The sequence below is a fragment of the Erythranthe guttata genome, chromosome 8, assembly GCF_056151865.1.
Source record: "Erythranthe guttata isolate IM_541 chromosome 8, IM_541, whole genome shotgun sequence".
Lineage (NCBI taxonomy): Eukaryota > Viridiplantae > Streptophyta > Magnoliopsida > Lamiales > Phrymaceae > Erythranthe > Erythranthe guttata.
The window spans coordinates 16346571-16371508 of NC_142540.1; the positions used below are offsets into that span (position 1 = coordinate 16346571).

The 24938-nt window shown below is 35.7% G+C and overlaps 5 protein-coding genes across 8 annotated transcripts; all 5 read right to left on the reverse strand.

Moving 5' to 3' along the window:
* Positions 1–43: 43 nt before the first annotated feature.
* HEN1 (double-stranded RNA binding protein-related / DsRBD protein-like protein) lies at positions 44–4927 on the reverse strand. Of its 3 annotated transcripts, none has more exons than XM_012974741.2 (10): positions 4645–4927; positions 3906–4280; positions 3504–3593; positions 2888–3336; positions 2549–2758; positions 1626–2467; positions 1259–1410; positions 1046–1162; positions 822–950; positions 44–588 (listed from the first exon to the last, which is right to left on the reverse strand). In XM_012974741.2, the coding sequence occupies exons 2-10, from the start codon at positions 4182–4184 to the stop codon at positions 163–165; spliced, it is 2694 nt and encodes an 897-aa protein (XP_012830195.2). In that variant the 5' UTR covers positions 4185–4280; positions 4645–4927; the 3' UTR covers positions 44–162. The 3 variants fall into 3 exon arrangements, with proteins under 3 accessions (XP_012830195.2, XP_088678127.1, XP_088678126.1); XM_088822001.1 differs by having other exon boundaries at positions 1259–1406; positions 1622–2467; positions 4645–4851; XM_088822000.1 differs by having other exon boundaries at positions 4427–4653.
* Positions 4928–5270: 343 nt separating this feature from the next.
* LOC105951327 (LRR receptor-like serine/threonine-protein kinase GHR1) lies at positions 5271–9239 on the reverse strand. The gene is made up of 3 exons (XM_012974740.2): positions 7989–9239; positions 6431–7903; positions 5271–5963 (listed from the first exon to the last, which is right to left on the reverse strand). The coding sequence occupies exons 1-3, from the start codon at positions 8683–8685 to the stop codon at positions 5377–5379; spliced, it is 2757 nt and encodes a 918-aa protein (XP_012830194.2). The 5' UTR covers positions 8686–9239; the 3' UTR covers positions 5271–5376.
* A 274-nt stretch (positions 9240–9513) lies between these two features.
* On the reverse strand, positions 9514–15068 carry LOC105951332 (GTP binding protein). Its single transcript, XM_012974746.2, has 12 exons — positions 14811–15068; positions 14220–14387; positions 13969–14092; positions 13413–13504; positions 13225–13323; positions 12386–12499; positions 11721–11785; positions 11241–11357; positions 10971–11046; positions 10740–10832; positions 10161–10211; positions 9514–9782 (listed from the first exon to the last, which is right to left on the reverse strand). Exons 1-12 carry the CDS (start codon positions 14895–14897, stop codon positions 9684–9686), a joined length of 1185 nt encoding a protein of 394 aa, XP_012830200.2. The 5' UTR covers positions 14898–15068; the 3' UTR covers positions 9514–9683.
* Positions 15069–15476: 408 nt separating this feature from the next.
* Positions 15477–20576, reverse strand: LOC105951333 (myosin heavy chain-like protein). 2 transcript variants are annotated; one of them, XR_001172278.2, is made up of 7 exons: positions 20182–20576; positions 17619–20002; positions 16994–17120; positions 16409–16510; positions 16037–16114; positions 15804–15924; positions 15477–15635 (listed from the first exon to the last, which is right to left on the reverse strand). XR_001172278.2 is itself a non-coding variant. In XM_012974747.2 (6 exons), the coding sequence occupies exons 2-6, from the start codon at positions 19979–19981 to the stop codon at positions 15892–15894; spliced, it is 2703 nt and encodes a 900-aa protein (XP_012830201.2). In that variant the 5' UTR covers positions 19982–20002; positions 20182–20576; the 3' UTR covers positions 15477–15891. The 2 variants fall into 2 exon arrangements, 1 of the variants encoding a protein (XP_012830201.2); XM_012974747.2 differs by having other exon boundaries at positions 15477–15924.
* Positions 20577–21191: 615 nt separating this feature from the next.
* Positions 21192–24111, reverse strand: AAE14 (acyl-activating enzyme 14). The gene is made up of 10 exons (XM_012974748.2): positions 23838–24111; positions 23446–23518; positions 23201–23366; positions 23002–23100; positions 22794–22891; positions 22500–22693; positions 22265–22392; positions 21764–22128; positions 21479–21693; positions 21192–21403 (listed from the first exon to the last, which is right to left on the reverse strand). Exons 1-10 carry the CDS (start codon positions 24035–24037, stop codon positions 21271–21273), a joined length of 1671 nt encoding a protein of 556 aa, XP_012830202.2. The 5' UTR covers positions 24038–24111; the 3' UTR covers positions 21192–21270.
* Between the last annotated feature and the right edge of the window lie 827 nt (positions 24112–24938).

Here is a 24938-nt window from a genome sequence, read left to right on the forward strand (position 1 = left end):
TTGATTCTAACAATAATTATTCAAAAAATAATATTTGAAGAAATTTAAAAACACTCAACTTGGATATTTTCATAGATTTCCCAGAATTCATACATAGTGGATGGCAATTCCCTCAATTAAAATATTCATTTTACCCCCAAAAAAACACCATATTAGGTCAAATCATTGCTCCTTGGGGGGAATATTCTCCCTATTCCATTCCCAAATCGGCACATAGTGGTTATCCGATTCCACGTTCGTAAAATTATCTTCGCGCCTTCTAAAAATAGCAATCTGCGAAGCAAAACCAGGCTCCACGTCAGCAGCACCACCAACACCGCTAAAGTCAAGCCCGTAATTATGGGTTGCCGCCAGGTCAGCAGCCCAGCTCTCAAACTGTGCCCGCGTCCATTCGAATTTGTGATCATGGTTTCGAAACTTACAAACCTGTGTCTGATTCTTTTCGTCCGGGTCCTCTGTAGTACAACCTTGGAGAATAACATTGTACTCGTAATTTGGAGTTGAGACAATTAGGATTTTCGGACGGAAACAGCTCAGCACTACTTCGCCAAATAAGCTCGCTTCTTCTTCCTCCATATGCTCAATCACCTATAACTCAGCAACAAACATACAACCATGGATGGTAAATAAAATATTGTTAGTTTTATGAAATTTGGAGATGTGATAAAAGCAGATTAAAGTCGATAGATTTATAGTGTGACAGCGCTACGAAATAATATTTAGCCATATGGTAAAGTAAATGCAAAGAGTGGTTCCTATTTCTTTATAATTCGATATTACCAAGATTGAATGTCGTAGTTAGGAGGGAGAAATAAGAGTACCTCCAAGCAAGTTGCAATGTCAAATCCATGCAACTGAGAATCGAATTTCGTGATTGAGCCATCGTATAGCACTGCGTATTTGATTTTGCTACTAGATTCCGATAATTTGTTCAATTTTGTGTGCAGTAACTGCAGTGGTAGAACTAGCTATTAACACACCACACACACACACACACACACACAAAAAAAAAAACGGTGGGGGGGGGGGGGAGATTGCTGCTAACCTTGGCTGCTTTAGTAAGAGCTCTCAGTGAAATATCAACACCGACAATTTTCTCGAGAGAAGTAGGGTAAGATAGCAAAGAATCCAGTAAACTTCCGGAACCACAACCAAAATCGACCTGCAAATTGAAGTGATTTGAATATCAGTTTCAACTCCGTAATTGGCTAATTATAAGCTTTGAAAACCATTTGAAGGAGACATTAATCATATATACCAAAGATGCTGCAGAAGATTCTTTAATTTGCTGTACTGCAAATTCGACACGCTGTTTCGACAAAGGAGGGCTGAACTGAGCTTGCTCCATTCTCTCTTCCAACGGTTCTGTCACTTGCAATAGAGTAATATTGTACTCCATTTTGCATCTTTCTGCCACAAGATGACAAAAATTGTAGGAAACAAATATAAAAGCTATAGTGAGAGAAAAAAAAAAATTAAGAAAATTAAACAAATAAAAATAATTATTATAAAAAATCAAAAAAAAAAAAAAAAGTAGATTTTCTAGTGAAGATTTGCCGTCTGATTAGTCCCTTAAAATATATAAACCAAAATGAATATTGTATATTCTTAAACTGCCAACTTACTTGAAGATAACAACGATAGAGCCGATGCAGAATCAACAGCCGTTGCTAAAATAAACTCATCGGAAGGCAAATCTACTTGAAAATACGCAGACTGGCCAATAGCCATTTGTGCTACAGCCGATTCGATATAAGGCAATACAGCTTCATTGCCTATCTCAAACTCAAACTCTTCACAGCTTTTGAGATGCTCTTTGATGGAGTCTTCTTCTCTAAACAACGAGACAGAGTAGCTTATGCATACTAAAGAACCATTAGACGGAGTAGCTCCAGAATTTTCACCAGTAATATCAATTAAAGATGGTTCGTTTTCCGCTGCCTTATTATTATGCATGGAGTGGCATAATGCAAACTCCTTAAAGAAGTAACGAGGAGTAAAGTGAATGTCGAGATTTTCCGCTAGCAAGTTTAACTTCTCTGAAGAAATATTTGGGTTTTCGAAAAACAAGTTTAGCCACGACAAGACTTTTAAAGCAGCAATTTGCACAGCATCTGTCTGTTTTCTATGAGTTTCTTGTGGGGAACATTGTACGATCAGTTCTTGATTTTTGGAATAAATCTTTACTTCACAGCTAAAAGCTTCGGTTTTTTCTTCTTTGTTCGACTGAGTCACTTTCAGCTTTTTACGTGATCCAGGTAAATCGAGAGATGCCTCTGATGAATTACTTTGAGTAGAGAACACAGGTTCAGACAAATAGTGAAAACGGCAGAATGTACTAAGTATGTCTCTTGGGAAAGAACCCCTCCAATTGGATTTCATCGTAAATGCTGAAGGCAAATTAGCCGCAAGTATTGCATCTCTCGATATCTTGTATGCCCCACCAGGTATTTTGTTCACAAGCATCCTGTAAAAAAAATTAAATTAAATTCCACAAAAATATGAAGACCAAAAATACATATTTTCCAAAAAAAATATATATTTTTACCGGTAATATGATCGCAAAGAAACAGCTTCATGAAAAATATCGGTAGACCTCCATGTGTACCCTACAGAAGCTAAAATTCCATCACCGTGTATTTCTTGACCAGCAAAGTAACTCGCCCGGTTGTTTAGGGTTCCTTCGAATTGGTCACAAAGGAGTTGTTTGGGAGCAGCTGAATATATTCTCATCTCGGACGAAGCTTTGCCAATTGTTCTACACAAAGATCAGCTCTTCTTTTAAGTAATAAAAAAGAACGGAAAAATCAATTGATATATCAAATTCTATTAAATAAAGTGAGCCATCATTAATTTCCCTAAATTCATTATTCCACGCTTATCTTACCTGGAAATTATAACATCCGAAGCCTCATTCATGCCTAGTTCACGAGCAATAACGTCTAGATAATAACCAGCCGCAGTAAAATTAAGCTTCACAGATTCAACAGCTTTCTCAAGTGAAGCTGGAATAATTACTACATCGATCGAAATGCTTTCCGATAAATTTGATTCGTTATTGGTTGAAGATAATATCTCCAACGGGTATTCGTTTCTCCTCTGTAGTTGTTTATCAGATATCACTACAGAATCGGTCAGTTTAGCTGCTGCTCTTAGAACTAGTGACATCACTAGCAGTGAATTCGATTCCGCCATAGGATCGATGTATTTACATATATTACTAACTTTGCCATCGTAAATTGCAAGCACAGATAATGGAACACGGCCTTTAAAATGGCCTTCTCTTCTCAATGCTGCTCTGAAGTGAGCACTGAGCGGATTCAAAGACGGAAGGAACTTCATTGAGGGGCAAAAAGGGAAAAGGAAAGAAAATTTCAGTTGCGAATAATACTTGAGAACATAGAGAATGCAGCTTCCGAAGAAAGAAGCAACCTTATAAACAAAGGGTATAAGCTTATACGTTATATGATACTGGCATAATTAACAAGCTCCACAGCACATACCTCATTTGAAAATAGGAATGAAATACGACCGGCCAAATCATTCCAAGCTTCCTCTTTTGTGGGATTGTATTCCTTCAGTTGAATGCCCAGCTACACGAAAAAAAAATTGAATTGTTAATACGTAATGGAAAACTGTTTTTTTTTAGCACACCTGAGTTTGACTGTTGTATATAGAATGTAGATAATTCAATAAATTATCTAAACCGTATTCCCAAACACTATGAATAATATATCAGTATTGAAATCAAAAGAAAATTACCCCATTTTCGAGATGATTCGTTTCTATGATTTTTCTAGGACCAAACAACGCTAAAAACCATCACATCATGCACTATAAGTTTCTACAACAGATAGTTAAGAAAAAAAAAAATCACTACTAGAAAAAGGAACGAGTCGAAAAACCTTTTCTATGGCCTTCTCTGCAGCTGATTGTTCAGCATCCTTTTTCCTTCTACAGGCATCAGAGACAACGGTAGTTTCCGGAAGTTCCAAAGTGCACCGATACAAAGACGGACCTTTCTGCGGGATAGCTAAACCCGGACATCCATTTTGATTCGAATCATCTTGTACTTCCTCAACCTTATAACAGGCCTTATCGCCAAATTTCTGGTGTATGATCGCCTTTGGTGTCAATGATGGCTTCTTTGTATGGTTAGCTAGGGTTTTTCCTGCTTCAATCATTTTCCCACAAGTCGATTAATGTGATCGGTATAACCTACGAGCAAATGTGATACCTTATTTCCCACTCACTATCAAGAATTTTCGAATTTTCGCCTCCTGCATAAAATGGGTTTGATTTATATGTAAGATTATCCGGCCTGATGCTCTAAAAGATACACATATAACCCATTAAGATTTAATCATATCATTTTATTTATTTTTTCACTTTATCGAGAAAATTAAAGCAAACAGAAGAAACCCACAAAGAGATGTGATTAACACTCAAAAAAAAATCCCTGTACATATATCAGCACATGGGTTTCTATTCCTTCTTCGAGAAGATTTTGAAACCTTCAACAATGGCGGAGAAACCCAAAAATATTTTGTGCAGTGAGCGGATAAAAAAAATTCCGCCCAAAAATCATTTGCCCAATCATATAGAAAGTAGAAACTGTACGATCAAGTAATAAATACACAGTACCTTCACATTGACGATGGCTCACGCGTTCTGCCTTCTTTGTATGATTCCTCTGTGTGTGTGCTTCCCTTGTTTGTTTCTGTGTGTGTGTGTGTGTGTGTGAGAGAGAGAGAATAAAGGGTTTTGGCAATTTGGAGCTTTTCTTTTTTGCTTTTCTTTTTTGTTTTTCCTTTTTTCTTAAGAAAATTTGGAGCTTTTCAGTAGCCCGGGAAATTCATGGGTTTTGGGTTTATGACATTTATAATTCCCATTGAAGGGGCAGAATATCTTCCAACACTTATTTTACAAATCAACTCATTTATTTGCATTTATCTTTTATTATTTAATTGTCTTTACAATTCATTAAAATAAATTTACATTCATAATAATGTTTTATTAATCTAATCAATTGAGATCTAAAATCAACTAAAAATTTGTTACAATTTACCATTTGAATGAGCTGAATTTAAATTAATCCGATTGCTTTCGCGATTTTTCGGTAATAGGGACTAGTAAAAACGTTTGTTCGATAAGATTGTGTTTAGTCAAACTTAACCAGCTACTATACATAAAGTCAGCAATTACATGTTATTATTTTGTTAAATTAGTAGCACTCTTCCTCAAATTCAATTTATAGGAGTGAAAGACAATTTTATCCTTAAAACAACATCTTAATTTTGTTAATTAAATGTGCTCAATCACAAATTATACATAAAACTAATCCAAGAAAAATCATTACAATTGCTGAATAGCAATTCAAACAGAAGATAGATCCTCGTACACAGTCTTGATGCCAGGCCTTTCAGACACACAACAAACACATCTCAAACCAATCCCAAATACATCCTTAACCCCTTTCTCCACCGCCGGATTTCCCATCTCACGCGCCACCACATTATCCAAACAATTCAATATCCCTCTTCCTTCACACACCCTCAACCGCACCCACTCCGTCAAATCCACTCCTCCCTCCTCCCCGGAAACCACATCTCCCGCACACTTTCCGGTGATAAGTTCCAACAATATCACTCCAAATGCATACACATCCGACTTGAAAGAAGGCACCGGCTTTCTAGAAGCAGCTAGCTCCGGTGCACGATAGCCTAATACACCAGCATCGAGAATTTGTTCGATAGTGCCTGATTGAGTCATCAAACGGTGTAGGCAGTAATCACCTACACGTGCGTTAAGATCGGGCCCGTCTAATAGTACATTGTTAGCTTTGAGATTTCCATGCGGGATAGCACGATCGAAATGGAGATAGTTTAGCCCACGCGCAATATCGGTTGCTATTTTGAGCCTTTGAGCCCACGTTAGCGGTGGATCCTTTCTTCCCGGACGATCTGCATGCAATGTATTTGTTAGTACTTGAACAATATATAGACAGTGATAGGGGTGGAAATCAAAACGAAATTGCTGAATTTCTCCGATTATGGAAAACTATTTTCGTTCTGAACTCCAAAAATTCTGATTTTTTCGATTATAAGATTCCGTCTTTCAATTCGATTTTCAAAAAATTCCAAAAACTCTGAATTTTGTTCTGAAATTAACTTAGAATATTATGTATTTTATATCATAGGTGACTGAAATTTTGAAATGTTGAATTCCGTCAAATCTAATCCGAAATTTTTCAATTTTGGAACAAGTTTTTTCCATTCCGATTTTCGATTTTTTTAACGGGATTGGAATTGGTTTTTCTCTTCCGAAAAAAAAAAGGATTTTTTTTCCGAAAGTGCTAATTTCCAGTTTCCACACCTAGACAATAATTATATACAAGCGGTACATAAAAATAGTCGAGCATTTGGTTTACCGTAAAGAAAACTCGTGAGATTTCCAGGAGATATGTAATCCGAGAGAATAAGCTTCTCGTGTTGTGTGGGCCCCCAATAGTACCCTCTCAAACCAACGACATTCGGATGTCGAATATTCGCAAACTTCTTAGCTTCTTTAGTAAACTCCCTTCTCTGTTTTGCAACTCCATCTCTAAGCCACTTCACAGTCAGCACCAAACCACTGTCAAGAGTTGCTTTGTAACAAGTTCCATGGCTGCTCCTTCCAAGAACTTCCGCCGGGGCCCGCGACAATTCTTCGGGCGTAAAGGAAATCGTGTCATCTAGAAAGTTCAGCTCGCCAGCTAAGCGCTCGGGTGAGCTGGCATCCAATCCAGTATTTGAATCCCCGGAGCTAACAGGTGACCATAATAACTGGCTTGTCTTCGATGGAGATAAACCGGTTATTGTTGTTGTTGACTTTTCGTCTGTTGCAAGATCCACCTGTGGACTGATGAAGCTCGATGTATTCGTCGAAGAGTGACAGCTGGCGTCTTTTAATTCGGTTATGTTTGGTGAAGGCTCTCTTGATTTGCGTTTGTAGTGAATGAAAATGGCGAGAAGGAACAAGATTATCACAGTAACCACAACACAAACGGATATTATTACAAGTACGATGATGGTTTTGAAATGATTCTTGCTTCGATTCTCGGACGGGTTTTTGTAAGAGTTACGAGGTGGATTAGGGAATTGGAGTTGGGAATTTCCGGGGTAGAAAGAAGATAAAGGAAACTTCCTCAAATTTTGTGGGACCACACCAGAAAGATTGTTATACGATGCATTAAAGCTTTGGAGAGTGTTGGATAAGTTTTCAAGAATTGGACCGGTGAAATGATTTCGAGATATATCTAACGAATTTAGGACAGTGATGTTAGAAATCGAAACAGGCAAAGAACCCGAAAAGTTGTTCCCTCCAATATCAAGCACTTGAAGTTTAGTGAAAAAACCGAACTCATTAGGTAAGAAACTGAAAAGCTCGTTTTTGGACAAATCAAGTACTCGAAGATTTGTAGTAAAAGAAGGCGAAAAGTCAATGCTTCCCGAAAGTTTATTGTTCTTTAAGTGAAGTTCTTGCAGAGTTGATGATGTTAGAAGATTAGTTAATAAAGGTCCAACGAACGAATTGAAGCTAAGATCAAGAATCATGAGTTTAGGTAATGATGTGATCACTTTCGGAAGAGAACCAATGAGGGAATTGTGGGAGATGTTTAAATAACGCAAACGTAGAAATTGAGCTGTTACCTCTGGAACGGGGCCCGTTAAACGGTTTTCACTAAGATCAAGAACTTCCACATTCCCCCATTTTAGTAGCTTCGTTAAATTTCCTTCGAATTGGTTTTTCGAGAAGTCAACTACAGCACAGCTCCCGGTCAACGGTGGAAGTTCACCGGAGAGTATGTTCGAGGAAAGATTGAGAGTTTGTAATGTTGTTGATGTAATAGCACTTATAGTTCCTGTCAAGTAAAAACACATTATTAGTTACTGTCATAACACCAAAAAAAAATTTAAAAAAAAAAATGAATGTTTTTCGGTACTTACCGGAGAGATTGTTGCAGCTTAAGTCCAATTCAGTAAGAACCAAAGAACCCCCTTTCAAGAGATTGTTAGGAACAGAACCAGAAAACATGTTATTACCAAGATTAAGGATTTCAAGATCATAGACAAAGTTGAAACCAGGTAATTCCCCTGTTAACTGATTATAGCTCAAATCCAATACTTTTAATCCACCAAAATCATCACCATAACCGAGTAGTGATCCGGTTATTCGATTATGGCTGAGATTTAAATGCTTGACTGACGAAGAAATAAAAATATCCGATGGTAATGACGAAAAAAACCCATTGTCTGAAATATCCAAATACTCGAGGCTATTGAAACCGCTGAGATTTTCGGGCAATTTTCCGGAAATTGAGTTGTTGGAGATCGAGAGTTTTACGAGCATTGTCAGATTTGAGAATATACTCAAATCGACATCGGCGGATAATCCTAGATTGTCGAGAACAATGGCTTCGATATTACCATTACTGCTAGTGCATGTAATACCGTACCAAGATTTAGGACAGCCGTTGGAATTAACGGACTCGTATTTCCACGAATTCAGCACAAAATCTGTTGGGTCGTGTTTGATTCCTCTTTTGAACTCGAGCAGTATTGAAGTTTCCTCAGAAGGGAGCTGCCCCGTGGCACCGAAAAACCAAAGACAAACCAAACAAAGCCTAAAGATCATCATCATCATTTTCACTACAACAAAACAAGTGTACTAACAACATAGATTTTTCATATACAAAAAACAAGAAGCAAGAAAACGAAGCAAAAGGGGTGTGTTCATATTAGCAGTGCAGATGAATTAAAGACGAGGAAAACGATGGTCCCGGAAAACCTTTGGCACGTCAAAGCTCCGTAAACCTCTGGTAATTATACAAAAAATGAAGAGACATGTGGTAGGCCCAACATAAAAATCCTTTCTTTGGAATTTTCAGATTGTCTTAAATTGCTTTACTAGAGAACTGAATTTAATTCGTCTTTTATTTGCTGCTAAAGAAATAAACAAAGATTTCTGAATGGGAGTAATTTGTCACTAATTTTGAAGCTTTACCCGCCAAAATTTTGAGGGAATCTTGACATCAACTGCAACAAGATTCTTATAATTCATTTATGCATACTTACATAAATATATGTATATATATATGTTCTTAATTAGTGTTAGTTTAAAACATAAAACAAATGTCAGTGTCATTCTTACATTGGAAATATGGAAGACAAGAAAAAAAGAGTAAATTAATGAGAGGTGAAGTAGGTGAGAGTGTAATGACATGAACTCTATATGATATAAAATGGGACCCACCCCATAGCCAATAGGTACACTGTAAGAAAGGGATTGGTAGCAACACTGGTCCAACTGCATTCATTCCTTACTGCCATAATTGGCAATCATTTATTACAACAGAGTATTTCAATAACCATCAATCTCTAAATTTATTTATTTATCAATCTCTGCAGTTCTAACACAAAAGCATAAACTTGTTTTACCTGTTCTAATTGCAGAAAACATGATCAACTCAACTTTGATAAAGTACAACACGATAAAATCTTCATGCTCTAATCAAAGATATCAAAATTTGTACAACTCTCATGAAACAGATAAATCAAATGCAAAATTACGCATAACTTAGTGTCCAATTTTTCAATTCGACCAGTAAAATTGGTATTGAAAAATAAACATATTAAAAGACCTCATTTCTTGCCACCGCCAGAAACGTTAAATTTGAAGAAAATAATGTCTCCATCCTGGACGATGTACGTCTTTCCCTCCTGTCGATACTTTCCAGACGCCTGTGCAAGAGAATAATAGTTCATGCATGTTTCTCTAAAATTTAGTATACTAGAAGAATACTTGTATAGCATGAAAACCCTAAAAACTTGTCTTAAGTATAGTTTGATACTGTCTGTTGTCAGATTGCACAAGAAAACAAAAAAATCACAGCCTGGGATTTTCCAGTTAATAAGATCTTCGATTGATAAGAGTTATCTTTCAATTTGTAGCGAGGAATTATTGTGTTCATAAACAAAACCTAGTATTCTCATGAAACAGATGCTCAGCTATTTTTTTAACTTTTAAGAAGCACTGTCCGAATCTAGACGTCATGGAAACCATAGCGCGTCTAATTATCATTTCAAAATGAATTAATAACACGTATAGCAGAAATATACCTTTACGGCTGGCTCAGACCCGAGTTCCTTTAAATCTTCAAATTTCATAACCTAATGAATGCATCACAAGATCCAGTTGTAAACATAAATGAGTAAATGAGTAAAAAGCAAGAAATGAAAGAGAATTTAAGTGTTTCACTTGAAAATGAGAAGCATGACCACCATGAAGAATAGTATATATCTATTTTGATGCAGGTGAATCATGTCGAATAACAAAATGCAAAAATTAATGTGCACGTATATGTTATCAAGAACTGCCAAATGATGCTCCAATGAAGGAGGGGGATGGGAGATACTTGCGTGATAGTAAGTACAAAAGATTAGAAAAAAGTAGTGTGCAAAAAGTATATTTCTACGTGATTTGAAGATGAACTCGTCAAGAGTTTGCTGATCTAAACATATATAAAGAAGAGAGTACAACACTTTCCGCTAATTGGATGCTAAATTTAAGAAAAATAAATCAACGCATGCACACATAAAATCAAAATCGTCAACAGTCACAAAGGGAATTATTATGAGAGAATTTTGCAAAAAATATGATTGTGCATGTAGAAAATAAAGGGAAAGGCATGCACTTACCTCAGCGCATATGAAACCTTTCTCAAAATCAGTATGAATTGCTCCAGCAGCTTGAGGAGCTTTAGTCAGCCGACGAATTTGCCAGCACTTAACCTGCACGAGAGTAAATTTGTTCTCAAATATTTCTAGAAAGGTAAATATGAAAGTAGAAATTAAAAAAATTAAAATTACAGTCAGGAGGATGCAGGAGAAATGAAGTAAATATGAAAATAGATCAATGCTATGAAGTACCTCATCTGGTCCTGCGGTGAAGAAGTATATAAGATTGATGGCTGCGAATCCAGTCTTTATGATCTTTGGAAGAGCACTGTAGCATAAAAATTCGTGTCATTCTCATAAATCATTTCCCCATCAATACAGTCAAACTACATCTCCCAAAATCTGAATATATCGAGTTTTGCAACTTAAGATAATAGGTTCATTCTCAACTATCACTTCCAGGAAAACCATTATGTTTCCAAATTCTATAGAAAACCATATCACAGATGATCATCAACTAACCTTTGAATCTTGTTCTCCTCACAATACTTAGCAGCTTCATCAGGGGACAAATCAGTAAGATTCCTCTCTAAAGAGCAACTGAAAGGGATCATAGTTTCACCACCATGTTCCTGCACCCTAGAAAATATCAAAAAGCAAACTTATCAAGCAACAATGTGGAGAATAACTAAGAGAGCAAGCTGAAAAAGTTCCGCCTTGCTTGATAACTGGAGTTTGGAGGCAAGAAAAATGTAAATAAAGAAAAACTATGAATTAGTTGAGCCAACTTTTAGGGTATCTGAGAAGGGCTCACTGTCCACCTAAGAACGATGAAGTGCCTTTATAACTTGTCAAATGGCATAGTTTGAACTTAATACTAAATAAAATTATGTATAATGTGAAACGTTAGATTTTGATGGAAGCCATTTTTTCTACTAACCGATGCATACTGATATTTAAAGCACAAGGACAAGAGTTGAAGATATCAGGGATGAGACATACCAAGCATGGATCTTCGGGAGAAATTTGTTCTTTTTTCTTTGATAATCTTTCTCATTCATGTTTACCTGTTCCAGATCACAGAGAGGTGATGTCAGGCAAATGAATTAATATTTGAAGCATAGAAAACGCCTAAAGCTGATGGGCTAATCTAGAACGAGGGCAGCAAGGAAACATTAGACATATTTCTAACCCATCAAACAGACTACATTAACCTAAATAAATTTGATTTCGCATAGGGACAAATTCAAAAAAGTAATAAATGGAGCATCTTTTTCAGCCTTCAATTATTCATGCCATCTCCATAGAGAAACAAACTTCTGGCAGCTAGATAGAAAATTGATACTAGTAATTTAAACATACAACAGGGCCTTCTACTGCTGAGAGCATTCCATTATGTTGACAGAACAGGAAATTCCAAATATTTCAACTGTTCCTCTTTAAGGAGGATGCCAACAAAACTGATTTTAACTTTCCTATTCAAAACCATGCAATAAAACATAAAAAAATCGTACATGTTTTTCTTCATAAAACCAATAAGTTATACCAAACCCACCAAAAAAAATATAGCTGTTAATGGAAAAAACAATATTTAACCTTAACCAAAAATAAAGACCAAATAAAAAAAAAACATATCCACGTGTTTCGAATTTCAAGTATTTACTCACCAAGTAAACAACAGGCTTTGCAGTAAGCAATTGAAAAGTATTCAAGATCTCAACATCAGCAGCTTTCCAATCCACTAGGCGGGTATCTTTTCCTTCTTCCAGAGAGGCTTTGACCTTGTGAACCAATAAATTATAAAGATTCATTATTGGTACATTTCCTGAGGTAATTACAATTCATGTACTAGCCATTACACATTCCTGAGATTTAGTTTAACTGTTTCACCAACAATAAACAAGCATGTATAATCACCAGCCAAAGCCAAGATCAAGTTAAGACTAGTTTCCAACTCACAAAAGCAAATTACGTTTTGAACCTCCTCAATATACTAAACACAGTCGTAACATACAGAACATGCCAAAAGAGCCACTGTAGTGTCATATTTATCAACAAAGATAAAAGGGCGAGTAAGAACTAAGAATCAGCTAAGAGAGAAGAATACTAACTTAGATTGTATGTGCAATAAAGAACATAGTCGAAGCATGAGTAAAAAATGTCCGTAATAGTGGAAAAACGTAAATAGCATTACTAACATCTTGAGTCTTTGCATCTGTATGAGCTTATATAATATCCAAATATTTTACAGTTTCTTTGGGAAAATAATAGAAGGATGTGTATGCTCCAAAAATATCTTGAACTTCTTGCACGATGTAGAAGCCTAACTTTGTGATAAACTGAATCAAACAACCTCTTAGTTTCAATTATTTTACGTAATCATACAGAATGACTAAGAACCCCGGATAGATAAGGAAAAAAGCAGATAGAACGAACTTGACATGCAATGGAGCATGCAGTCGGTCTAGAATGGGAACCTCAAAGTTGTCTAAAATTAAGAACATACCCGTAGGCATAACTCATGCTCAATTTTCAGTTGCTTGTCATTGCTCCTCTTCATGCTCTTTTCAAGATCTTCAATTCTCCTCTCCATGAACTCGAGATCCTAGCATCATATAAAAAAAATTAACATTCAGAAACCAGCATAACAAAGTCAGCAATGGATCCAGAACTCCCAAGTGGAATTAACTTTACCTTCAGACGCAATTCTGCAGATATAGTCTCTAAATCCCTCACGGGATCCACTTGGTCATCAACATGGATAATATCAGGATCTTCAAATGCACCTGCATGGCACAATACTATTACCTCACAAGATACACCGAGTCACCAACATGGATAATATCGAGATTTCAAATGCAACTAAAAGGCAAATACTATACAGGAAATAAGAATGTTCTTGACCCCCTGATTGTGCAATTCCATTACATGATGTCATACACATACTGGAAGTAAAACTTGCTGAATATTGATGGAAAGTCGAACTCCAAAAGGTATTGAAAGAACAGCGCAAACTCTGCTTATGAAAAATAAGACACTGACAGTACTGAGCATGCCAATATAAAAGGGGTAAATTTAAGGGCAAATGAAAACTCATGCAACATCTATATGGAAATTTATAGATAAAAGATACATACTTTTAGTCATCTAGAGAAAAAAAAATACTGCCTTGGACTACCATGAAGTAATCCAACTGTGTTCTGCTCAAAAAGATATTAGCCAAAGAAAAGAACAGTGATACGAAGCTTACGTAAAACATGAAAAATTCCATCAACTGCACGGATATGAGACAGGAAATTGTTTCCCAATCCTTGTCCTTCATGAGCGCCACGAACAAGTCCAGCGATATCATGAATTTCTAAGAAAGCTGAAACCTAACCTCGCATAGACAAAAGCTATCACTAAGACCACAACGCAATAAACTAAAACACAGTCCCGCTACAGATAGTATAGCATAATCAGTGAAAAAGAAATAAATAATGAAATTGTGTAAGAAAAAACCTCGCTCTTAGGCTTAAAGAGTTGGCAAAGCCAGTCAAATCGGTCATCGGGGATATTGACACGAGCCTCATTGGGCTCAATTGTACAGAAGGGAAAGTTCTCAGCGGGTATAGATAGCTTGGTCAGTGTGTTGAATAGTGTTGACTTCCCCACATTAGGCAACCCAACCTGGAAAAAAGAATATTAAATTACAGTCAGCAATAAAATACCAGATGTGCCGTCCCAATCTCTGTATTTTAAATCAGTAAACAAACTGTATGTACAACAAAGTGCACAATTCAACACTTCCATTCCATACATTAGAAAGATAGCAGAATGATCGGACACCAAACAGAGAATCCGAAGATAATTAGATGCTTGCAGCAAAAATTCAAAACCCAATCGAAAAAAGTTAACGATAGAGAACTAAACAACAGATATCTGATTAATGTTCAACACTATCACTCCCCACATTTGACTGATTAAAATCAGTAATATCCAATCCATAAGCATCCAACAGCTAAAGATACAAGCTACCTAACAATTCAATAAGAATCAAGACAACATTGAATCAATAATTTGACAAAAAAAAAAAAAAAAAGGAAATCTCACAATTCCAATTTTGAGGTGAGAAGAAAAGCGTCCGAGGATAGGCCTCTCCGCAGGTGCTTCCTTCGATTTTGCTGCTTTCGGAGGCATATTCCTATGTATATATAATTATCCCTCTGCTTTTCTTGAACCTCTTCAAAATTTCTGCAAATTAAAAAGAAGTGGAAAATGCAGTTCAGTTAAGAGGAGTGAGGTTCTAGGGTTTTATGGAAGGGAAAATTCTTCACGCTTTCGTACAACGCTAAAAAGAGTTAACGGGCCCAGTTCGTTACAGCCCATTTCATCACGTGCTTATTATCGCTCAAGATAGGGCCCGTACAAAATTTACGGCCCATTTCATCACGTGCTTATAATAAGGCCCGTGTAAATTGTAATAATAGAAAAAGTTGAGAAATAAACATTTTATAATTTTATTTATGTTTGTAAACAAAAAGGTATTTATAAAAGAGGAATTTGAAAAATAAAGTGGTGTTTATTTATATTTGTAATATTTATTATTTATATTTCGATTAATTTATTTGAAAGAATTAAACAACATTGATTTAGTGCTGTTTGAATTCGAACGTCTAAAATTTGTTTTTTTATTTTTAATAACAGATTATAGTGAATCTATGTAATAGAACTATGTAACTTGCATGTACAACTTAACAAAATGATCATTCATGCAGTAAATAAATAAAAAATAAGTGATTTATATTAGAGTAACCGATCGTCTTAAATTACACAAAAGAACACGATGCAGCCCCTTCCGAACAAAAAGCTTTGCTACAAAAGCAATCAGATAATTTAAAACGACACGGCGATTGTAAAACGAGACCAGCTGCCACCCTGTTGGAATTTATATCAGTTTCTCAGAAAAAGGAAACAAATGTATATATATACTCGAGCCTCCTCCATCAAACAAATCTAACTAATGTGACAGCAGATTTACATGTGGTCATGTACATGGAAGCAAAAGTTAACGAGAAACGAGTATACAACCTAGGTGAACCAGACCTTCGTAGATGTTTCCTTGGTTGAGTATGTGCAGTTCTCAGTTTGATCCAAACAAAGCCTTTCTCTAAAGATAATCATATCCGAGAATCTACCGTAGCCCATTAGACAGATTTGATCCATCCTGAAGAATATAATCACAACTACGACTGTTAAACAATGTAAAAGTAAAAAGTGTTTTGAAGTGTGAAGGCCTAAGATATAGTAGTTATATTGCGGTCAACGTGTTTTCTTACCTTGGTAGGAGTTGACCATGTCCTCATAGTAGATTCTCCCCTCAACTCCCTCCTGACCAGCTCAAGGATCTCAATAATCTGCAATGACGCAATATGGACTTGTTATATTCACGGGAAATTTCCATTCGGAAGTAGAAATCGATGTGGTGACATTTGACAATAGGTTATATTTATTTATGACATCAAAAGCCAATTTGGAGTTCATAAAATGAGGATTTAGAGCATTCTTTAAAAACAAATCATATCAAAAAAAAAAATTGCTGACCAATTGTATACAGATGCATATGAACATTAGACAGCATGTTATATGACCAATAAGAAGAGAAGGGGAAAGACAACATTTACACTCATGGAAGTCCTGATTTGACTTACCCCGGGATAATGCTTTAAAACTGGAGAGTAATGATCAAGTCCGATGTATATTTTCTCGAGTAATCTCGACAGAGTATCAACTTCATCCCCTAACAGATCAACCTGAGCAAGGAAATAGTCAAAATCAATCAAACATTGACTATACAACTTAATTTATTTTACAAGAAAATTGCAAGAAAGCCCTGCCTAAATTTTTCACGTCAAAAGCGGAATGGGGCAACGGGGTCACAAACGATCAAATCATTTAATGTTTAAATATTATTCTCCTACGTATAATCTAGTCAACAACTCGTTATATTGGATGTGGCAGATTAGTAACAGGTCAACAGCACATATTACATCATTATGTGTGCAACATAATATCACATCGCCATTAGTGGGGATCACATTCAACCATCCAATCAATACCTCGAAATTGTTATAACTGCAATTCCCTGCTTCCCGTTAAAGAGATTTTTCATAATTTAATATCCAAAATAAGCACAACCACGTCAAGCTTCATCACTCACTGGTACATATAATTACAATGACCTAATAATATGTCTTGACATGCACAAATGCACGAACAAAAATTTCATGCATTACCTCAGCCTCAGCCATTTGGAGATCATCACATCTGTGTTCCAACTTCTGTTTGTACATCTGCCATGTTCTTCTTAGTACAGTAGCCTTCTTGGTAAGAGCTTCCGAGTGAGAACTAGTACCTTCCAACCTGGCAATTATAAATATGAGCCCCAAAACCAATCAACACAATCAAGATTGCAAATCAAATCTGATATTTTAGAAAGTACTCCAAATAATGATTTTATCTCAAAGGGAGATTTAATAACCGAAATATCAGACATGCATTCTTAAGAGGAATATACATATTCTTAAGTCTCTGTGATCAGGCTCCATAATGTTGAAATGTTTATTACTGACCTAAAATTAATTCTAAACTAAGATCTTGCATACCTAAAAATAGGCAAACCAGCAGGCCCATGAGACATTCCTATACAATCATACTGATAGAAACATAGATATTTCAAGAAGACTTTTCCTCAAATAAAGCTTAAACGGGAAAAAATGCAATGAAAATCTGTCAAAACAAGCGCCTCAAAAATATCCTCAAAATTTGGGAAAAGTGATTTTGGATTATAGAAGAATCAAAGTCGGTTTACTTAAAAGCATAAGATTGTGTTATAAAAAATAAAACATTTGTGTGATATACCTTAAATTATTCTTTTGTATCGCCCCTAATACTCTGCACTCAAAATCAATAAACAATTTTGAGAGTCCATTCGCCGCCATTTCCATTCCCTTTTTCAGCTTCTCCTCTCTAGCTTCATATAATAGTAACTCATCACGCATTTCTTGGGCAAGAATAAATGCTCTGTCCCTCTCTTTGCTGGCTTCGGTTAATACCTCTTCTGTTTGACCAATCTTTTGGTTAAGCTTATCTACTTCCATTTTATCCACTTCTATCTTCTCCAATGCTTCTAAATATTGAGACCTCAAAATTTTAAAATCCCTGTTGCTCTCAGCAACCAATGTTTCCTGTCTATTAGCATGTTCCCTTAAACTACTAAGTTCTCGAGAAGCTAGCTCAAACTGCTCTTTCTCTTTTGACAATAAAATTGTCAGATCCATTGCTAATTTCTCCTTCTGTTTCATTTCTGTTCCCAAATCCAGTATTTCCTGCTTCAATTTCTCCTTCTCTTCAACCTGCAGTCGTACTTCGTTTTCCTTTTCAATAACTTTTTTCTCTAAAGAAGTTCTAATTTCTTTATCAACAGCAACTTCTCGATACAATTCATTGATTTGCTGCCCAGCATCCTTGATAGCTTCTGTGAATACTATTTCTACCAATCCTTGTGATATCAATGATTCAATATCTGAATCTTCCATTTCGTATCTGTTGGCAGTTTCAGCATGATAAGCAGCTCCCCGGAGAACAGTAGCAAAAATATCTTGAGTCATAAGAAACTCCATGTTTGAATCTTCAGAGTCGCACCTCGATTGTGCAATCTGCTCTCTGAGAGCAGATTTATAAATTTCTTCACTGAGTGAAGCTTCTAAACATGATTGTTCCATTGCTGACTTGAGATTCTCCACAAGTTTTAGCATGTTTTCCTCAGCCAAAGACCGCTGCAATAATTCCGCAGCAGCACCCGAAACCTGTGCTTCGAGACTTTTCACCTCAATTTTCTTGTTAGCAAGAGAGTCTCTCAGTTGTTGGTTTTCAGAGAGAACGCAGTCTAGCCTATCTTTCAATTTCCCAGTACCTTCAAGAACGTTTGTTAATGCAGGAAATCTTTCATTTTCTGTGAGGAAGTGCTCCAATTTCGAAATAACTTCAGGAATTTTCTTCCTTACCACATCAAATTCTTCATCTTTCCTGTGTGTCACGAAGGATCCTTTTTCTTTTAGGTATTCTCTTTTAAGACGAAAATATTCTTCAGTCTTCTGTTGTACAACTGACTCATGGTCTCTTTTCATCTTAACTATCGTGTTATTGAAGTAATTGACCAGGTCTTCTCTGGTCATGTGTTTCAGCTGCTGAAGATCATAGCTCTCAGCAACATGAATATTGGACACATCTTGTTTCCCATTTTCTCCTTTATGTGAGGCTGGTGGAGTAACATGATTGTTGAAGGCCTTGTGGTGTAAATGGTCCAAATCATGTGATCCATGAGAAACTAACCCTGTTTCAGGTACCGATAGTGACTTCAGAATTGCATCCAATTGGGTACCTAATTTAGAAATATCGTTGAACTTTTCAAGCCAGTTGACATTCTGAACTCCAAAAAATTGAGCATTTTGTTCCAACAAGTTCTCCTTGTACTCCTCCAAGTTATTTCCATGTACACTTTGTATCACCATATCTTCAAGTTTTGCTGATATATCTATATTTTCTTGCAACTCACAAAGTGAAATCTCAGAGGATAACAGTATACCATCCAACTTTGTGCAGACTGTGTCCACTGTTGTCTTCAGACATCCCAGTATCTTATCAACTTTTATCCAGCTTTCAGATTGCTTCTCTTGCAAAATTCCACCCAATCCCAGCAACTCCGAACTGGAACCAATCTTCTTGATCGAACTAGATCCTCTCACACACTCAATCTCCCTCTTAGCCTTCACGAACTGCTCTCTTGCTAAATTCCTTAAAACCCGCAAATCCTCCCTCATTTTTTCATGTTTCACACAGACATCACCAGAACAAGATAACCTCCGATTTGCATCGTCACATTTACTTGTACCGAGCTCATGGGACTGCATGCGCTCCTTCAAATTGGCCATTTCCAATTCTTTGGCCGCAACTTTTTCCTCGGCTTCTTGTTCCACAGCTGTCACCATTCCCTTGATAACAGAATCACTAACCATCCGTGAAATCATTAATCTGTCGCTCATATCTTCCCAGTACTCCTCTAAATCCTCCAAAACCTCCTCAGCTAAATTTACATTCCCCTCTTCACGGCCACCCAGCCGCACCAACCCATTCTCACTGTGCCCTAGTTCTAAGCCATTTCCACTCCAAACAGCACTCCCGTTCGAAATTCCGCGATTTACCGTCGCCTCCTGACTTCCCATAACACATATAGCTACCTGAATCTATCCAGCAAAAAAAAATACATAGAGTTAGCTAAAATCGAACAATTACAAATTCAATCAAACACCCACAAATAACAAATAAGCTACACTTATAACATTAAAGAAGCTCACACAAAGAAAATAAGAAAGAAACCAACACCAAAAACAAAAAAAAATGCGGAAAAAGTGCGCCGACTTACAAGTAAATGAGTGGATAAATACTTCCCCGTCTTTAACCTGATAATTCACACTTCACAGTACAAACTACTTGAAAAAGCGACAGCTTTTGCTATTACTATCACTTTAATTTCCAGTACAGCTGATAATTAGGGTTTCTACTTTCTAGGGTTTGATGGGTGGGAGTATGTGAGAAGAACAGTAGAATTTGGGGGAGAAAATAAATGAACAGCAGCTAAAATGTAGGAAAGAGCGGGAGTGAATAGAGGTAATAATGAGGCCAAATTAGTACGTAAATTACACCACTTGCCATCAATTTGACTCAACATTTGGTTTTTATCAGCGAGGGTAAATCCGGTACGTAAAGTGTCTCAGGAAGATAAAACAACACTACAATATTATTATAAAATCATAAAATAATAAAATAGCGTATATTTATTTTGTTGGTATTAGAACTTCGAGGTTGACTCGTCCTGGCAAATATTCTGAATTTACCACGGAGGACATGAAAATATACGTATTCTCAGTTAAGGCCCACAGAAATAAGTTATTATCAAGTTGTCACCCCTTTTTGTTAATTAACTTTGTTAATCCCAGTTTATGATTTAAAATATATTATCTTAACAGTCCTAATTATGAGACAGTTGGCATTATCAACATCTTAAAAAATGTCTTTTTGTTAGGAGACATATTTCATGATTGATAATCATACTCTTCAACTACTTCTTTAAAAAATACAATCTAAAATTATTTCTCTCTTTTTATATATATAAATACTTTAAAAGATTTATGAGTTTATGATATTGCTGAATCAGAACACCTTATTTTTTATTTTTTTATTTTTTAATTTTTAATTTTTTTAATTTTTTGGGGGGGGGGGAAAGTTCAATTTACCTATTGGTTGTGCTGATTTCGAAATAATTTGGAACCAAAAAGGGTGACATTTGAACTTTTTATTTATTTACTTGTAATTTTCCGAATTATGTTTAAACAAATATGGAACTGAACTTATTTGCTAGATTCATTAACCACATTTTATTGGATATGACATATTATTATTGATTATTGATAACATTACAAAATTACATATATTTTTTCCAGAAAACAAAACATCACAGTTTGCTGGACAGAAACTGAGTATGAGACAACAACACATCTTCTCTGACTTTGTCTCTCCTTAATTTCCCAGTTGTTGTCATTGGAAATGCATTCTTCCACAAAACAAACCTTTTCGGAATCTTAAACCTGCATTGTTTTCGATATTTTAGTTAATGCTGTCCGAAAACGAGAGAAATCGATAATGAAGAGACAGAAAAATACCCTGTTAAATTCTTTTGCCTACAAAATCGCTTAAGAATCTCACTCGACACACACTTGGTATATTCCTCTGAGTGATTGATAGCACCAAAATCATGCCACCGCCAGCTGTCATTTAGTCGAACACATGCAATTACCATTTCCGTTAATCGAGAATCCGGAACTCCAACTACAGCAATGCTCGAAATTCCAGGATGTTGCGACAGCACACCCTCTACCTAAAAAAAAGAATAGAGATTATACGAACATAAATGTTTATATAACAAAATCGATTTTATAATTTTATACCTCTTCTGGATAAATATTCTCCCCTCCACTCTTGATTCGACCCTTCTCACGCCCGATAAGCCATAGGTTACCATGATCGTCTATCTGCCCTATATCTCCAGTATCGAGCCAACTTTGACGTGGACCATTTTGCCCCCAGTAATGAAGCATTGCATGTGGGCCCCTCGTCAATATTCTCCCTATATTATTGGCAGATCCATTGCAGCTTATTTTTAATTCAACATGTGGTGCAGGTTTTCCAACACAAACACCTCCTTGACAATTTAAATTCGATTTCTGGACATCATTTACATGAACAAAACGGCTTTCTTTCGTAGGCTCGTAAATTGTCATGAAAGTAAGAGAAGAACATGCCTCTGTCATTCCTGCATCAAATCAAAGAATATAATTTTTTTCCACAATATTTAAGATCGATTTATATAAATGTCACGAGGAAGCAATTAAAATAAAATGCAGGTATCTATTTTTGTAGTAATTACGAATAAAGTAGAGTATAAGTACCATAAGCTGATTGAATAGTGGCTCTTGGAAAAAGTTTGGTTGCATTATTTATGAGCTCAACTGATAGACCGCCGCCCCCGTTAAGAATCTTCTTCACAGATTCAAAACTTTCAGATTTTTGCTTCGTCCTGCAAAATGTTTCGACACTTCAACTTATAGATAAATCGAACAAAATAATCCAAAGATACAATATAAAAACTACAAGTTTTCCTCTAATTTTTAATTTTAATTTTACCTATTATAGGAGATTAGATCAGCCATCATTGTAGGTACAGTGATCAAAGAAGTCACATTGTATTCCCTAATTGCTTCAAAGGCTAAATTAGCCTCAAACTTGGGAATTATTACATGGCAACCACCCGCCATTAACATGGCCATGGCCGATGATATTCCGCCTATGTGGCACAGAGGAGCAGTATGCAGATACACCTGCACCAATTCAAGAATTCATGTTCATCTCATTTTCGATTTATTGAAGACACATAACGTCGAAATCATATTTAAAAAAACAAAGGAAAAAAAAACGCACATCATCCTCACTGTATCGAACTATTGCAATTTTTGCAAGGGATTGCATGATTAAAGCTGAATGGCTTATAGTAGCTCCTTTCGGCTTTCCAGTTGTACCTATTGGCATCGCGAAAAATCAAGAATTTCTATTATATATTTTATTTATTTCATGAGTCAAAAATTAAAAAAGTCAAAAATGAAAAATAAAAAAGTAAGTTTCATTATACCTGAGGTAAAGCATATAACTGCAGCTCTTTCAGGTGCCCAAAGATAGTCTAGTTCGATAAATCTTCCGGCAGGCTCCTTAAGTAATTCGGTTGCAAAAACTGCGATTTAGAGCAAGAGCTATATCATATATATTCATATTGCGTACAATAACATTTTATCGATATTAATCTATGTTTTTTCCAGATATAAATATCGTACTAGTTCCGTTATTGTTGGATTCAACCGGAACATCCATTAAGACATGCCATCTTAAAGACGGTACTGAATCAATCTCGAACTTTGAATGCCAATAACCACGGCTCGAATCTGTTACCAACAATACAGGATTTGCTACCTCCATAGCTGATTTTGCTTCTTCCAAACTCTGCATTATTTCAATACTATCAGCACACAAATTTACGCACAAAAATAAAAAAAATCAAAATATGTTGCTATTTACTAACCCATCGATAGTTGAGCGGAGCAGCGATTCCTCCTATGTAAGTAATAGCAAGCATCCATTCCAAATATAAATCACTGAAACAAAAATTCAAACACTCTCTCTCAAAACAAAATGATTTAATTCAAATTAATTATGCAGAGACTAATTTATTTAATTGAATTTTGTGATATGATCATTCCTTCGGAGCTTAATTGAATTTTGTGATATGATCATTCCTTCGGAGCAAAGTGATCGGCAAAACGAATTTATTTATTTATTTATGCATAGCCTAATTAATTAATGTAGTGTTTATTTCCAGCAATTGAATTTTTCAAATTTCAACAATAAAAAAAATTATGTTATTTATTTATGCATAGCCTGATGAAAGCATTTATATTAGATTGAGAGGAAAACCTGCTGAGAGCAGAAATTGAAACGACGTCGCCCGGGTTGATGCCGAGTTGGAGGAGCCCACGGACCAGGGCCATAACTCCGTCCACGAATTGCATTCCATTTTTGCGGCGGTCGCCGTTGATCGTGACGGTGGAGTGGCGGGCGGCGGCGGAGAGGCGGCTGAGGCACTGGCAAATATGGGCGTCCGAGTAATTCGCCATTGCAGTTGAGAATTGAGATAGAGAGATGAGTGAAAGATATGGAGGGAGAGGAAGAAAGCTTGCTATTTATCCCTTTTTTTTTCTTTAATTAATTTATTAATTTATTTATTTATTTATTTATTCAACATTACAACTGTAGCTCACACTACGACTTTTACAGATCGCGTTACTGTTATTTTTTTTTAATAATAGAAAGAAGCATTAAATAATTAATTGAAAAATTGGCAAAAAAAATATCGAGTAATTTATGTCTGCATTTTTCTTGACTAATTATTTTGAATATATGAACAATTGTTCTGACGTGGTAATGAAGCATGTATTGCATGTTGCAATTAAATTGGCGGGGATTAAGTAGAAGCACAAACAATAATACACTTTTAAATGTACTAATTTGTAATTAATATATTCGATGCTACTAATTAAACTCTATACACTATTTAAACCTGCATGTTGCATGTGGAGTGCCGGCTGGACAATCCAATAAATAATTTGAAAATATTCAAATAAAATATTATATTGAGTCAACCATACCACTAATCAATACTAACAAGTAATAACAAGGGTGAAATAATATAAATAATTAAATTAAATTAGAAGGTGGTATAAAAATAGTGATAATATTTTCTTAAATACTCGTTAATAGTTAAAAAAACTTTAAAACAACATATAATATAAAGAAAATTGGTGCGCTGAAATTACTAATTTTGCTTAAATAATATTTTTTTCCCAGTTTCGACATGGTAAAGACATAAATTATTAATTAGATAATTTAAAATTTAACTAAATTAATAAATTTTTTATTAGTACTTAATATATTAATTTACAAAAAATTAACTGTATATTTAGTTAAATATAAAACCAGTGGTGAAAAGTCAAATGACCCTGTGCCAACGCAAGGCAA

What these genes read in the sequence shown, in the direction of transcription:
- HEN1 (XM_012974741.2), bottom strand. Translation starts at nt 4,184, where the DNA reads ATGATTGAAGCAGGAAAAACCCTAGCTAACCATACAAAGAAGCCATCA. An exon ending in CAGAGAAGGCCATAGAAAAG is followed by an intron (nt 3,594 to 3,905) that starts GTTTTTCGACTC and finishes TTTTTCGTGTAG; the next exon opens with CTGGGCATTCAACTGAAGGA. An exon ending in TCGGATGTTATAATTTCCAG is followed by an intron (nt 2,759 to 2,887) that starts GTAAGATAAGCG and finishes ATCTTTGTGTAG; the next exon opens with AACAATTGGCAAAGCTTCGT.
- LOC105951327 (XM_012974740.2), bottom strand. Translation starts at nt 8,685, where the DNA reads ATGATGATGATGATCTTTAGGCTTTGTTTGGTTTGTCTTTGGTTTTTC. An exon ending in AAGCTGCAACAATCTCTCCG is followed by an intron (nt 7,904 to 7,988) that starts GTAAGTACCGAA and finishes TTTACTTGACAG; the next exon opens with GAACTATAAGTGCTATTACA. An exon ending in TCTCACGAGTTTTCTTTACG is followed by an intron (nt 5,964 to 6,430) that starts GTAAACCAAATG and finishes CATTGCATGCAG; the next exon opens with ATCGTCCGGGAAGAAAGGAT.
- LOC105951332 (XM_012974746.2), bottom strand. Translation starts at nt 14,897, where the DNA reads ATGCCTCCGAAAGCAGCAAAATCGAAGGAAGCACCTGCGGAGAGGCCT. An exon ending in TCTTTAAGCCTAAGAGCGAG is followed by an intron (nt 14,093 to 14,219) that starts GTTTTTTCTTAC and finishes ATGCGAGGTTAG; the next exon opens with GTTTCAGCTTTCTTAGAAAT. An exon ending in CTCCCGAAGATCCATGCTTG is followed by an intron (nt 11,358 to 11,720) that starts GTATGTCTCATC and finishes GATATTTTCTAG; the next exon opens with GGTGCAGGAACATGGTGGTG.
- LOC105951333 (XM_012974747.2), bottom strand. Translation starts at nt 19,981, where the DNA reads ATGGGAAGTCAGGAGGCGACGGTAAATCGCGGAATTTCGAACGGGAGT. An exon ending in TCCAAATGGCTGAGGCTGAG is followed by an intron (nt 16,511 to 16,993) that starts GTAATGCATGAA and finishes TTCCTTGCTCAG; the next exon opens with GTTGATCTGTTAGGGGATGA. An exon ending in CATGGTCAACTCCTACCAAG is followed by an intron (nt 15,925 to 16,036) that starts GTAAGAAAACAC and finishes TATATTCTTCAG; the next exon opens with GATGGATCAAATCTGTCTAA.
- AAE14 (XM_012974748.2), bottom strand. Translation starts at nt 24,037, where the DNA reads ATGGCGAATTACTCGGACGCCCATATTTGCCAGTGCCTCAGCCGCCTC. An exon ending in TCAATTTCTGCTCTCAGCAG is followed by an intron (nt 23,519 to 23,837) that starts GTTTTCCTCTCA and finishes TTTTTGTTTCAG; the next exon opens with TGATTTATATTTGGAATGGA. An exon ending in CACTATTCAATCAGCTTATG is followed by an intron (nt 22,129 to 22,264) that starts GTACTTATACTC and finishes GATTTGATGCAG; the next exon opens with GAATGACAGAGGCATGTTCT.